General features: G+C 40.0%; 1 protein-coding gene across 1 annotated transcript in view; it reads left to right on the plus strand.

Moving 5' to 3' along the window:
* The window catches only part of RYR2 (ryanodine receptor 2), a 450374-nt gene that overhangs the window by 127008 nt on the left and 309738 nt on the right, over positions 1-13628 (plus strand). Inside the window, exon 13 of the mRNA XM_036277752.1 lies at positions 5531-5687. Within this exon, the coding sequence (XP_036133645.1) occupies positions 5531-5687 (157 nt within the window). The remainder of the gene's footprint in view (positions 1-5530; positions 5688-13628) is intronic.

Below are 13628 nucleotides of genomic sequence, written 5' to 3' on the forward strand. Positions count from 1 at the left end.
CCTAATGATGATTTAGGTACTTAGTGCTCTTCAGTTGCTTTTGCTTATATATCCCAGACAGTAATTTTGAAAAATGTTGCATGTCCTTGAACATGGTATGGTATGACATAGGACTTTCTTTTTTTTAAATTAATTTATTTTTAATCCTCACCTAAGGACATTTTCACATTTATCTTCAGATAGAGCTGGGAGGGAGTAAGGGAGGAAGAGAGAGAAACATCGATGTGAGAGAGACACATTGAGTGGCTGCCACCCACACGACCCCAACCGGGGCTGGGGACGAACTGCAACCGAGGTACATGCCCTTAGTAGGAACTGAACCCAGGACTCTCTGGTCCACGGGCCGATACTCTAACCACTAAGCCAAACCAGCTAGGGTGACATAGGACTTTCTTTATCACTCTAAATAGATGCACAGAATATAACTTACTGTGTAGTATAAGTAGTGACATTTAAAATTTTTTTCTTTTATTGATATTAGAGAGAGAGAGGAAGGGAGGGAGAGACAGAAATATCAATGGGAGAGAACATAGACTGGCCACCTCCTGCATGCCCCCCACTGGAGACCAGGCCCACAACCTGGGCATGTGCCCTGACCGGGAATCGAATCCGCAACTTCTAGGCGCATGGGTCAACACTCAACCACTGAGCCACACGGGCCGGGCAGTAGTGACATTTTAAAATAAAATGTTTACACCATTCTTTTAGAAGTATACCACTGGCTCTAAGTATTGCTGTGATTGAATTCCATTTTATGTATATAGAAATACTTGAGCATGAGCCCAGCCGGTGTGGCTCAGTGGTTGAGCGTCGACCCATGCACCAAGAGGTTGCTGGTTCGATTTCCAGTCACGGCACATGCCCAGGTTGTGGGCCCGCTCCCCACTAGGAGGAGAGCAGGAGCAGCCGATTGATGTGGATGTTTCTCTCTCCTTTCTCTGTCCCTTCCTTTCTCTCTTAAATTAATAAAAACATATTTTTAAATAAGAGTGAAAATTATATTTTCTTCTTTCTCATTGAAATCACATCTGTGTTATTCTCCTGTAAGAGAATTTTATCCCAGTCATGCTGTTTATGATAAAAAAAAAAAAAAATTCTCCTGCTTACTCATACTTTTATGCAACAAAAATACATATATAAGTTAAATTTATTTTGTAGATTTTTTATGATACATGTCTAAAACTTTAGAAACTTCTATATTAACCCTGTTAATTATTAATTGACATTACACTCCTTCTATAAACATAGTTGGATCAAGTACACTTAAATATTAAAATTTACAATAATCACTGAACTTAAAAGGTAAAGTTTTATTGCAAATACATCTCTTAATGAGATGTAAAAAGGAGAGAAACTTATGAAGCAAGGGAAAGAAAACTCGGCTTTTATTTGCTTCATAAATTATTCAGAGAGTTTAGGGAAAGGGGTTATAAGTAGATAGATGTATTTCATTTACCTTGTATATTATAAAAATGACAGCTAATTAGAGAAATGAAATAGTCAACAGAAGAGTGAAGTTTACAAGTATGTTGCCTTATGAATAGATTCCAGACGTTTTTAAATTTATAAATACACCTGCCCTTCACATGTGTGCTTGAAGCAAAGGAATTATTATTATTATTTTAATCCTCACCCGAGGACATTTTTGCATTTATCTTCAGATAGAGCAGGAGGGAGAGAGGGAGGAAGAGAGAGAAACATTGACGTGAGATAGGCACATCGACTGGTTGCCACCCACACAACCCTAAACTGGGCCGGGGACAAACTGCAACTGAGGTGCGTGCCCTTTGCGGGAACTGAACCCGGGACTCTCTGGTCTGTGGGCCGACGCTCTAAACGCTGAGCCAAACTGGCCAGGTTGAAATAAATTATTTTTTTAAAGCAAATGAGATCCTAAATCTGTCTCAATTTTTATATTACGAAATAGGAACGAAGAAGGCTCCTGAAACTGGCAGGTCTTAATTTTCTTTAAAAATTTTTTTTCTTTATTGATTTTAGAGAGAGAGGAAGGGAGAGAGAGATAGAAACATTCACAAGCGAGAACACAGCTTGGCTGCCTCCTGCATGCCCCGCCCTGGGAATCTGGCCCACAACCAGGGCGTGTGTCCTGACCGGGAATCGAACTGGCAACCTCTTGGTGCAGGGTCAACGACACTTAACCACTGAGCCACACCGGCCAGGCAGGTCTTCATTTTTATTGCCAACGGTATTGTTGATGAATTGTCAGCTACATCAATCTGACCGTTCTGTACACCTTTCTGTTTCTGGCCGGGACCTGCCGGGGAGTTGGGAGCAGACAGGGAGGCGCTGGCTGGACTCTGAATGGCGTGGCCGCTGCTGCGTACCGAGGGCCTGGCCTGGTCAGCCGGAGCCGGCGCGGCGCTTCGCCCGCTCTGTTCTTGTCCATGCCAACTGCCTCCCAGACCCAGGTGTCAGGCGACAGCAGGGGACATGGCAGCAGAAGGCGGAGCAGGTGTTTGTCAACCTTTAAAAGGTTAAAGACAGACTTTTAAAAAAATCCTCACCCGAGTATATTTTTCCATTGATTTTCAGATAGAGTGGGAGGGAGAGAGAGAGAGAAACATTGACGTGAGAGGGACACATCAACTGGTTGCCACCCACATGACCCCAACCAGGGCCGGGGATTGAACCGCAACCAAGGTACATGCCCTTGACTGGAATCGAACCTGTGACTCATTGGTCTTTGGGCCAGTGCTCTAACTGCTGAGCCAAACCGGCCAGGGCTGCTCTTTTTTTTTTTTATTATTATTATTTTTATTTTATATTTAGAAATTGATAGGCAAAGATCCTGTTTATCTTTGTTATAGAACTTTATTTTCTAAGGTCATAATTCATGTTATAATATTTGGGACGGTTTGTTTTATTTTCTCCAATGAAGTCTTAAGCAGTACTTTTGTTATAATTTATGTAGCCCAGAAGTTATATATTTTATATTGCAAATTTATACAAATAAATTTAATGTTTTCAGTATCACGAACATTTTAACAAAGTTTTAATATTAGGAGTTGAATAGAATAGGACACATTTGCCTGCATTTTACCCCAATGCAAAGTTGCAAGAACTTTGTAAGTAGAATATATGTTAGTGTCTGTAATGAGAATGATTGTTGCTGTTAAAAATATGCATTATGTATACTTCAGATTATGCTTTCTTATGTTACAAAGAAGCAAAATCAAAGGTTGATGTACCATGAAACGTGATAACATGCTCCTTATTCCTTTGAGGTAATTTGAAGTAATTATAAGTAATACACAGGAAACAGTTTTCTGTGTCATTAGAAGAAATTGCTTTATGTAACTACATTACTGCTACAATGTTCAGTTTTTACTAAATATTATTTTCTTGCCCCTTGACTCCTCTGGGCTTGTCTTTTCTTTTGAGCATATGAGACCAAGTAATTTGAGTGCCCATAAGCTGAAAAAAATGTGCTTAAACCTTACAATGTTTGCCAGTAACTGGCCACTTTCATTTATTCTAACAATGCCCTCAGTGCCCGAAAGGAGCCCCATTAAATAGCACTGAGCGTGCACACAAAATGCCTCTAAAAATTCTGGTGAAAAGCACGTGTTTGGTCAGAATTTTGGATTATTTTGAAAATGAGGTTGTTTGCTATGATGATTAAGATGAGTCATTGTTTGGAAAAATATATTCGAATGCTTCTTCAACTCATGAAAATGAATATTAAAAATAATTGTTTTTCATAGCATTTGCAAAGTATACATTTAATTTTATAAGAAGATAAGCTTATTTATTAGACTAGAAATGCTTTAACATGCTGTTGTTGATAAAACAAACTTTAATTTCATTTTTAAGATCATGTGTTGTTTTCAGGGTTGATTGGTACATGGTTATTAATTTAGTTGGAGGACTTGTCCAAAGTAAATGCATGTAAAAATGAACTTACTGCCCTGGCCAGTTTGGCTCAGCGGTTAGAGCGTCGGCCTGCGGACCAGAGAGACCCTGGGTCAGTTCTCACTAAGGGCAAGTACCTTAGTTGGAGTCCTTGGTTGCAGTTTGTCCCCGGCCCTGGTTGGTCGCGCGGGTGGCAGCCACTAGATGTGTCCCTTTCACATTGATGTTTCTCTCTAATCCTCTCTCTCCCTCCCACTCTATCTGAACAACAACAACAACAAAAAAAAAATGGAAAAATGTCCTCGGGTGAGGATTAAAAAAAAAGAACTTACTACAATATTGTGGGACTGTTAATTTTTAGTGCTAAGTCAAAAAAACAGTTTAGGAAAACAGCATAAAAAGGACTTACCATTTACTAAAATAGAAATTTGCAAAAGATACTCTTCATTTGTAGACTACAATAGTTTTTAATGACTATTTTAAAACACTGATTATTTGATGAAATCATATTGAAAACCTCCATGTTTCTACTTTTTATCTATTTGATTCATTCAATAGTGATAATTATGTACATTTTTTTAGAGTTTATCATTTCTCTTTATAAAGTCCCTGACAGTACGCCCTTTATGCTTTGCCTTGAATTCTAATTGACTAACATCAGCTTTGCCACTACATCACATTTCCTTGTGATTTTATATGCATGGGAATTCTTTTTCACTCATTTACTTTTAGTTTGTTTGTTTTTTTTAATTATTTGATTGTCAGCATGTTTCTTGTCAGTGATAAGAGGCTGTCCTTGCCTTGCAAAGTGCCGCGTGAACGGAGAGTCGTGCGTATGAGAAGCTCGGCCCCCCTCGGGCTCCGCAGCGAGCGGGGTGCAGAGAGCCCGGCTTCGGTTCGCGTAGCGCTGCGCGAGGGGGAATGCCGTAACCTGACTTTTCTCCTCTACCCTGTCTGAAAAGCCTGACTTTTAGAAGTAGATTTTAATGATCGTAACTTTATTTTTTATCTTTTTTTGGTAACCTTAGTTTATATTTTCTGTTTGCTGTATTTCTTTTTTTCCCTTTTGATCTTTTTATGGTTCTACTTTTCTTAGTTTCTTTCTTTTTTTTTTTTTTGGTTCATTGCTTTTTAATAAGGTAATTGTTCTTCAATATTAAATTTAAAGCATAGGAATAGATTTCTTTTTGGGGGTATATATACTTTAGTTTATATATATGAATTCCAATTAATCCTAAGTAGGCATGGACCGTACCATAGTTTTTAAGTCGGTGCCAATCCAACAAAAGTTTTAACTGGTAAATTCTAAAGTATCATTTAAACTTACCATTTCTGTCTGTGACTGTGCGCAGAGGTGAACTCGTTGCACACAGGGTGGGGCTGAGTGTGGATGGTGTCACGTTTAAGTCAGACGACCTAGAGTTAAATTTCACTGCGCCTTGCTATTGGCTGCTCCTCACTGAATGTCACCTGATCACTCTGAATTACCATTTTGTTGTTTGTGAGCTGAAATCAGCACCACCAGTCTCATCAGGTTTTTGAGAACATTAAGTAAGACAGCGTGCAGAGCGCCTTTGTCATTGCCGACACACACATTTAGTGGCTGTTCTCCTGAGACCTTGGCTGCTGGAGGATCACTTCTGGCCTGTTTCTGCAGGTGGAGCGGAAGCCACATCCGATGGGGCCAGCCTTTCCGACTGCGCCATGTCACGACAGGAAAGTACTTGAGTCTCATGGAAGACAAAAATCTTCTACTCATGGACAAAGAAAAAGCTGATGTGAAGTCAACAGCGTTTACCTTCCGGTCTTCCAAGGTGAGACATAAACCAGAGTGGCTCTCCTGTACGTGACCCTCCACCCTGCCGTCGGTGTCGGAATGTGAAAGAACCGATGGGAGCAGGGTTTACGTGTGTTGCTAAATTCCCAGTTTCCTTCCATCCACTTCTCACCAGTAAAACCCGTTTCCTAAAGCGCTGACACCTGCCCAGGTGTTACACCTGGTCTGTGGTTTTCGGTGATTTAACATATGACACGTCCATCGAGCTCCGCCCTGTTTCCGTGGGCTGTGACAGGCACAGTCCTGTGGCCCCGCCCCGCACAGCAGGGCGCTCGCAGGCACCTTGCACCTCTGCTCCAGACCTCGCTCTGGTGTCTGCTGAATCGTTTGTGAGAACAGCTTCAGAGCACCGTGGAGGCCCCTAGTGAGTCTCTGAACTGGTCCAGGAGGAGAAGGGAGAACACTAAGCACACAAGTAAGTCCAGCGGGAACGCTGGCACTTTGCTCGGTTCCTGGGGTGGGTCCCAGCTCACCCCCCGCCCTGCACTGGACCCCAAACAACCCCAGCAGCACTGCAGGTGTCCCGACGGTGCAGTGTCTCCGGAATAGCCGGAAACCACAGGCTCACCTGACAAATGCCGAGCCTGTACTGCATCATTTGGTATGGTAGTCGTATATTTCTGTCCTTAACTTAATGAAGATTGCAAAATTGGGCATAATGATAGAAATGGCATTGAACTACTGGTTAGCTTTGGTCTCAGAGATGCTAAACTTGATTCCCCTGTTGTAGGTAAAGGTAAGTTTGGGTGGGGCCAGTGTAGCTCTGAGAAGACCCTGGCCTGCGGGTGTGTCCCTGGTGCTGGCTCTCAGGACTCCTCCCAGGAGCATACAGATGGTGGAGGCGGTTCTGATTCTGTGAGTCCCCCTGGACCTCACCTGGCCTCACACAGCGAAGGGCCACCCCAGCCTGTCATTGTTCTCTAGCTGTGGTCTCCCCAAATCTCACTACTCTACTGCAGAAATGGGGGTATTGAGTTCATCTTTCTTTTTCATCTTTTCTATAACAATCATACTCACATGGTCTCCAGAAATCCTATTTTTGTTGTAGAAAACTGAATACCGATACCATCTTTCTACTTCATTTTTAAAAATAACAATCCTGCTCTGGCCAGTTTGGCTCAGCGGTTAGAGCGTCGGCCTGTGACCGGGTTTGGTTCCCGCTAAGGGCACGTACCTCGGTTGCAGTTTGTCCCTGGCCCCGGTTGGGGTCGTGTGGGTGGCAACCAGTTGATGTGTCTCTCTCATGTCGATGTCTCTCTCTCTCTCTCCCTCCCTCCTGCTCTATCTGAAGATAAGTGAAAAAATAAAATAAAATGAAATATAAAATAAAATAAATAACAATCCTAATTCTCCAGGAGGTAAATGGATGCCTCTGGCAGAAAGGGGCCTGGTTATTCCGATGGATAAGGAAATGCAAAAGAGAAAAGTAGGTGAGCAGAGTTTAAAACTCGGCTATACATGTAGCCATTGCTCTAGCAATCTTATTTTTTCTGTGTTATGGAAATGAAGCCTGAGCAAGGTCACTTTCTCATTCTTGGCCATGGCCAAGAGTCAGGTGTTTAACGAATATAGTGGATTGCTAAGTGGTATTTGCTATCAGAATATATTGATCTGGAAATACGCCCCTCAGAGTACTGTTGAGTGAAAAAAGAAGCAAGTTGTAATGTAATTACAAAATGTTATTGTTTTAATTTAAATAAATCTCTGCGTGTGTTTGTATATGATTATATGCTCGACAGGGAAGGACTGCTGTAACCTTTTAACTCTGAACACTTCAGAAAGGTCAAATAGAAGGTTTATGGGAACATGAGCGCAGGGAAGTTTTGTTTAACTTAAGAAAAGTCAATCTCCAGATTATTTTGCCTGTTACAATAACCCTATTTGTTTGTAACAAAATCATAAAAAAGATCATCCACTGCATTGACATTCTTAGACATATGTTTTGTGCAGTGTTTATTTCTTAGGATGGATTTCTAGAACTGGACATACTGGCTCAAAAGCTATGACTATGTTCAAGAGCTCTTAATAAAAGTTCTTGCCCAAAGCAATATCCTTTGTAACATGTTTTTCTCCAAATATCTCTCCTAATCTGCACTTGGCGAATTTTGGCTGTTTCTGGAATTTGGCCATTCTGTAAAGTCAGGAAGTGCAGCGGCAGGGATCCCAGCGTCACCCTGGGTGGTGGTTGTGACCCCTCACCTGAGTGTATTTTTTCCATTGATTTTTAGAGAGAGTGGAAGGGAAGGAGGAGAGAGAGACAGAGACAGACATTGATATGAAAGACACATCAGTTGGTTGCTTCCTGCACGTGCCCCGGCCCTAACTGGGGCCAACGATTAAACCTGCAACCCAGGTGCATGCTCTTGACCCCGGGAAGGGACTCCTCAGCCCTGGTGTGTGGGTTTTCGTGATGACCACTGAGCAACAGGCCGGGGCCCAGCATCACTTCTACTGAACTCTTCCGTTTCTCTCAGTCTGGTCTCCTGCCTGGCACTCACGTTTGGGGAACCCGTCGTAACCGGGTCACTACGAGCTCACTGCTGAACACACTCCAAGTGTTTATAACGCACAGCGATAGCTCCACGTGATAACATGGTTGGGAGAGGAGAAGGTGAAGCTGAAGGCCAAGAAGGCATTTTAATTTAAAAATCACAGTCGAATTATAATTTAAAAATAGTGGCCAATTAGGTAATTAAAGTTTTTCCAGGAGGTAGGGACACTAAATCTTTTTATTATTTCTTTGTAAAATTATTTCTTTATGACATATTTAATGCATAGTCATCATAGAACATTTTTCAAAAGGAATAAAAAAAGTGGTAAAGGGAAGTTAAAACCATGTACAATTCATCATTTAGAAAGAACTCCATTGTGTGTATATATCTTAGTTTTTAGCAAATATATACACATTTTGGTACGAAATGAAATAAGGTGAATTATATACTGTGTCTAATTTTTATTTAATATACTACTCTACTCCTCGTTTAATAAAATTGTGACCATAATTCAGTATTCTCTTATGTAGATTTATCATGAATTATTTAGCTCCTTCCTTCTGTTTACATATTTGGTGAGTTTCAGTTTTGTCCTCGTAAATGGAACATCTTTGTCTCCACGTACTGCACATTGCTGAGGCTTCCCTGTGAAAGCTGAACAGTTTGGTTAAAGAGGATGAGCTGTTTGAGCTTGATTCTGCAGGCTGTCCCGGCGTCGTGAGCACCGGCAGTCGGGCGCGGGCACCCACTGCGGGTGGCCACTGCAGGCGTCGGATGCTCTTGCCCCGTGGGGAAGTCACGTTTCTGTGCAGCGTCATCCACAGGTGATTCTTAACCTTCTCAGCTAATTTTGATCAATAAAAAGCAATTGTATCGTCCCTGGCTGGTTTGGCTCAGCAGTTAGAGCGTTGGCCTGTGGACCAAAGAGTTGAGGGTTCGATTCTGGTCAAGGACACGTACCTCGGTTTCGGCTTGGTCCCTGGCCCTGGTCCTGGTCATGAGGGAGGCAACCAGTGGATGTTAGTCTCTCTCTCTCCCTCTCCCTTCCTTCCTTCCTCTCTCCCTCCCTCCCAGTGTATCTGAAGATAAATGGAAAAGTATTCTCAAGTAAGGATTAATAAAAATAAGAATTGTATCTTATTTTATATTCTGTGGGTTTTAAGTTAATTTCCTAGTAAAGAAAATTGACCTAATTTTACAGGCATATTATAAAGTTCACAGTATGCTGGTGAATGAAATGTATCACCGTAATAAGCAGTTTCTAGAAAGCGCCTCTGTTCATTTACCTGAACGCATGTGGCTTTTATAAGCAAAGAAATGTGAACGAGATGTTCCTACACGTCATACTCTGCTCCCAAAGCTTTAGGTGGTGCCTCTATTTGTGATTTTCACAGCATACCGTAAATGTATTTCAGATTATTTGAAGTATTTTATGTATCTTATATGTGTATTCTCACATACATTTCATATGAGCTCCTAGCTCTAACTAATGTGGGCCAAAATACAATGACTAGCATAACATGTTCCAGGTTAGACTCTTGAACTTAACAGTAAAATGTTTTTTCTAAAACTAAACAGAAGTATATTCAGTTGGGAGTGGAAAGATATTTTTTATTCTTCACTAAGTCGAAGTGCTGCAGACAGTCTTGGTTCTCCGGACCCTCTCTGCTCGGAGAAGAAAGGCAGGGATGGAGGTCTTCTTATGCCCGCCACCAAATTCTTTGAAAATCCCTCATAGCATATTTTGAGTTCTGTCTGATCTCTAATTGGGCCTACATCTGGATACAATGACTTAAGAATTTTAAAAGTGACTTTAACTCACAACAGTGCCTGGCTTCTAGGACGACTGTCTAGAGCCGGTGACTCAGACTCCTGTTTTCATAGTCAAAAATAGAACAGTGACTTCTTTTTTTGTATTATTTTCCAAAATAATAATAAGTTTTACCAAATCAAATTAATGCTTTTTCTGGCTTACTTAGTTTCTTTAGTATGTATAGTTCTCTCTCCACTATATTTTGAATGTTTCAGTTTTTAGGTTCTTTATTTTCAATAACTGTAAAGGAAGTAAATCATAATTGAAATAAAAACTGAGTGAAATTGTAGAGGAAAGAATTCATTAGTGTGTGATTCTTGCTTAATATTTTAACTAATTTTGACTTGGTAGTGGTATCTTTAAAAATAGGAGATGTTTATGATACTAGAAAGGTAAAATTTTACCACATGGTCTTGGAAAAAGTGCTGAAATTAACATGTGTTTATAGATTAGTTTTATTGAAAATAAGTTACAAAATACAAACTGGTATCACAGGAAAAGTAAATTGGACAGAAAAACACACACATATATGAAAATGTGAAAAATTAAAGAGTTATTAATAGTGTTGATTATGTTTAAAAATAAACCCATTTTAATTGGGAAAAAGGTAGACTGATAAATTTAAAATCCATTCATGATAAAAACTGTTTTCTGCAATTACATAATAAAGAAGCATTGAACTTTCCAATTAAAACAGAATAAAGGTAGAGTCTCTGATTAAAGATTAAATAAAAAGATTTAAAATAAAATAATTGTTTTTATATTGACAACATTTTAGAGAAAATGGTGTAGCTAAACAGTTTCTCTCATCCTTTTGTTAATTACTGTTTGGTCACAAAAGGATGTTTAAAACACATAATGGGTTTACTTGAAATTGTATTGGGTTTATTTTTTCTTAATGCCACTGACAGGTTGAAATTACTTGCCATATCTTTACATATTTTTGTTATATTATTTCCAGTGAAAATGATGAGTACTTAAGTTTTTGGAAGGCAAAGACTTTTTAATGTAACATATTTCTTTGATTCTAGGTAGATATTCAACATGCAGTTAATAAATGACTGTTCATTGACATAATTACTGTTGCAAAGAAAGTTTTTATATTGGTGAAAAACAAAACATTTCTAGGCCAGTTGAAAATACCAGTTTTTATCTTGGATTTAGGGATCTGGTTTTGAAAATTCTGAAGTGAAAATTCTGTCATGACTTCTTGATTTTGCATTGGTTTTCCTTTGCCTATAAGTGCGTGAGACTTTTTGCCTGTATAAATATATGTTTGAAATGTTAAAAATCATATGATCCTTCGACTGTCATTAGGAGGTCTTCTACAGTAATGTGAACTCTCAATAGCCAATCTCAAATTTGGGATTTGAAGGAAGAATCAACCGTCATTGGTAACTACATGTATTCAGAGTAAATAGAATGAAGTAGAAAGTAGTTTATAATATAACTTATATTGGTCATCTGATTTTTCCAGCTTTTTTGAGCTATAACTGACGTACGGCTTTGTGGAAGTTTCAGGCATCAGTGCGATGACTTGATATCCATAGCTATTGCAAAGTGAGCATGTCGGTCCTCTCAAAGAAACATTTACATAGTGAAGAGTCCAGTGTGATTCGTGTAGGTTTGCTGAGGCCTGTTCTTCACTTTTCCTGCGCCTAGAACTTTCAGCCGTTACTTTCAAGCGGGTTGAAATGTCAGTTTTAACCACAAGGTAGATCTCGCCAATCACGTATGTATTATACTTCCCCCAAGATGTAATGTTTTGGCTTAAAATGCCATCGACATATTCCTCCCTGGGAGACTCCGTCCAGCTCGCCCTCTCCCGGCTCTGCAGCTGGAGCCCAGCTGCTCGGGGGCGGGATGCAGCCCCAAGCGCAGCTGCCGACGAGATCGCAGGGCCATGGGGCAAATGAGAGGATAGAAAGGACAAAATCATTTCTGGGACATAGCTCAGTATGTTATTTTTGTTTGGGATTTTTAGTCTTGGTTCAAAAAATATTTTAGATGCTTTAAAACACACACAATGAGCCCTGGCCAGTTTGGCTCAGCGGTTAGAGCGTCCACCTGCGGTCCAGAGAGACCCGGGTTCGGTTCCCGCTAAGGGCACGTACCTCGGTTGCAGTTTGTCCCCAGCCCTGGTTGGTCGTGCGGGTGGCAACTACTCAATGTGTTCCTTTCACGTCGATGTTTCCCTCTCTCTCTCTTCCTCTCTCTCCCTCCCACTCTATCTGTACAAAAAATGGAAAAATGTCCTCGGGTGAGGATAAAAAAACAAAACAAAAAAAACACACACAAGAGTAGTGGTTAATTTATGAGCCAAATGATGTGCTATCTTCTAAGTGGGAGGGAGAGAGAGACAGAGAGAAACATCAGTGTGAAGGAGCCACACTGACTGACTGTGATAGACCCTCCCAGCACAAGAGACTTTCAAATTCCTTCTCTCCACGAACCCGTCCAGCAGTCTCCTCAGAAGATTAAACACACACACACACGTACATACATATATACACACACGTGTGTGTGTGAGTGTATACAGCAGCTCTGCCGGTCTGTCAGCCTCAGTATCTCTGACGTGGTGGCGTTTCAGACCCATGTTTCTCGGGGACCGACTGCTCTGTGCTGAGTGTGGCACCAAAAAGAAGCAAATAAAAACATTTTGTTTGACCTTTAACTTTTCTAACTTTAACCATTATTTGTCTTAAGGAGAACTGGCTGTTACAAAAACAAACACTCCATCATCTAAGGAGAAAGTCCTTTTTTTTTTTTTTCATTCTGTCAGCCATTTGACAGAATAATTTTTTTTTTCATTCTGTCAGCCATTTGGCAGATGATTTCAGTTAATGATTTGAATTACCTGTCTGTAGAATAAGAACATAACCCTGCAGGAATAGTTTAAATTTATTAATGAGTCTAGTTTGGGACGTCCAGCGCCTCTAGGTCACTTAATGAGGACTTTGTCCAGGAATGAGTTTGGCCTTATATCAGTCAGTTTGGTAAATCTGAGGATGAAGTACCACTTATGTTTCAGACTGATTGTTCTTGCTTCTGGAGCCGTTTTCATATTCAGTTACATTTCCCAGTCATTCATGAGTGGAATTATCTGAATGCTGAGATTAGGAATAGTTTCTAAACGTATTTTCTATGGGAAATTAGAAGGAGTATGTGATTTCTTTCGAAACATCCACTTATTCATTTAAAAAATCTTTATTGAGAATTTAGTATTTTCAGGCATTGGCCTGAAGAAACCAAAAGTGTGATTCTTGTCCTTGAAAAATGAATTAATAGTCAGGTAGGAAAAGCATTTGAAGAATGATTTCAATAAGGTACCAGCATTTCTCTGATGGTTCAAGTGCAATATGCTATGAGTATACTTATACATATATATGTGTGTGTGTGTATACATATACATATATATGTATATATATGTGTGTATGCATATATGTATATCAAAAGAGAAACTATATATCCAAACAAAATTTGTACAGTGAAAATAGAAGTCTTTTCAACAACTGTAAACTATCAAAAAGATTTGTTTTCTCTTGAGTATTTTTGTGTTTCTCAAGATCTCATGATTACTCTTACAGGATGGATAATTAGACCATTAATGTAA

The sequence above is a fragment of the Molossus molossus genome, unplaced genomic scaffold (genome assembly GCF_014108415.1).
Source record: "Molossus molossus isolate mMolMol1 unplaced genomic scaffold, mMolMol1.p scaffold_m16_p_23, whole genome shotgun sequence".
NCBI lineage: Eukaryota > Metazoa > Chordata > Mammalia > Chiroptera > Molossidae > Molossus > Molossus molossus.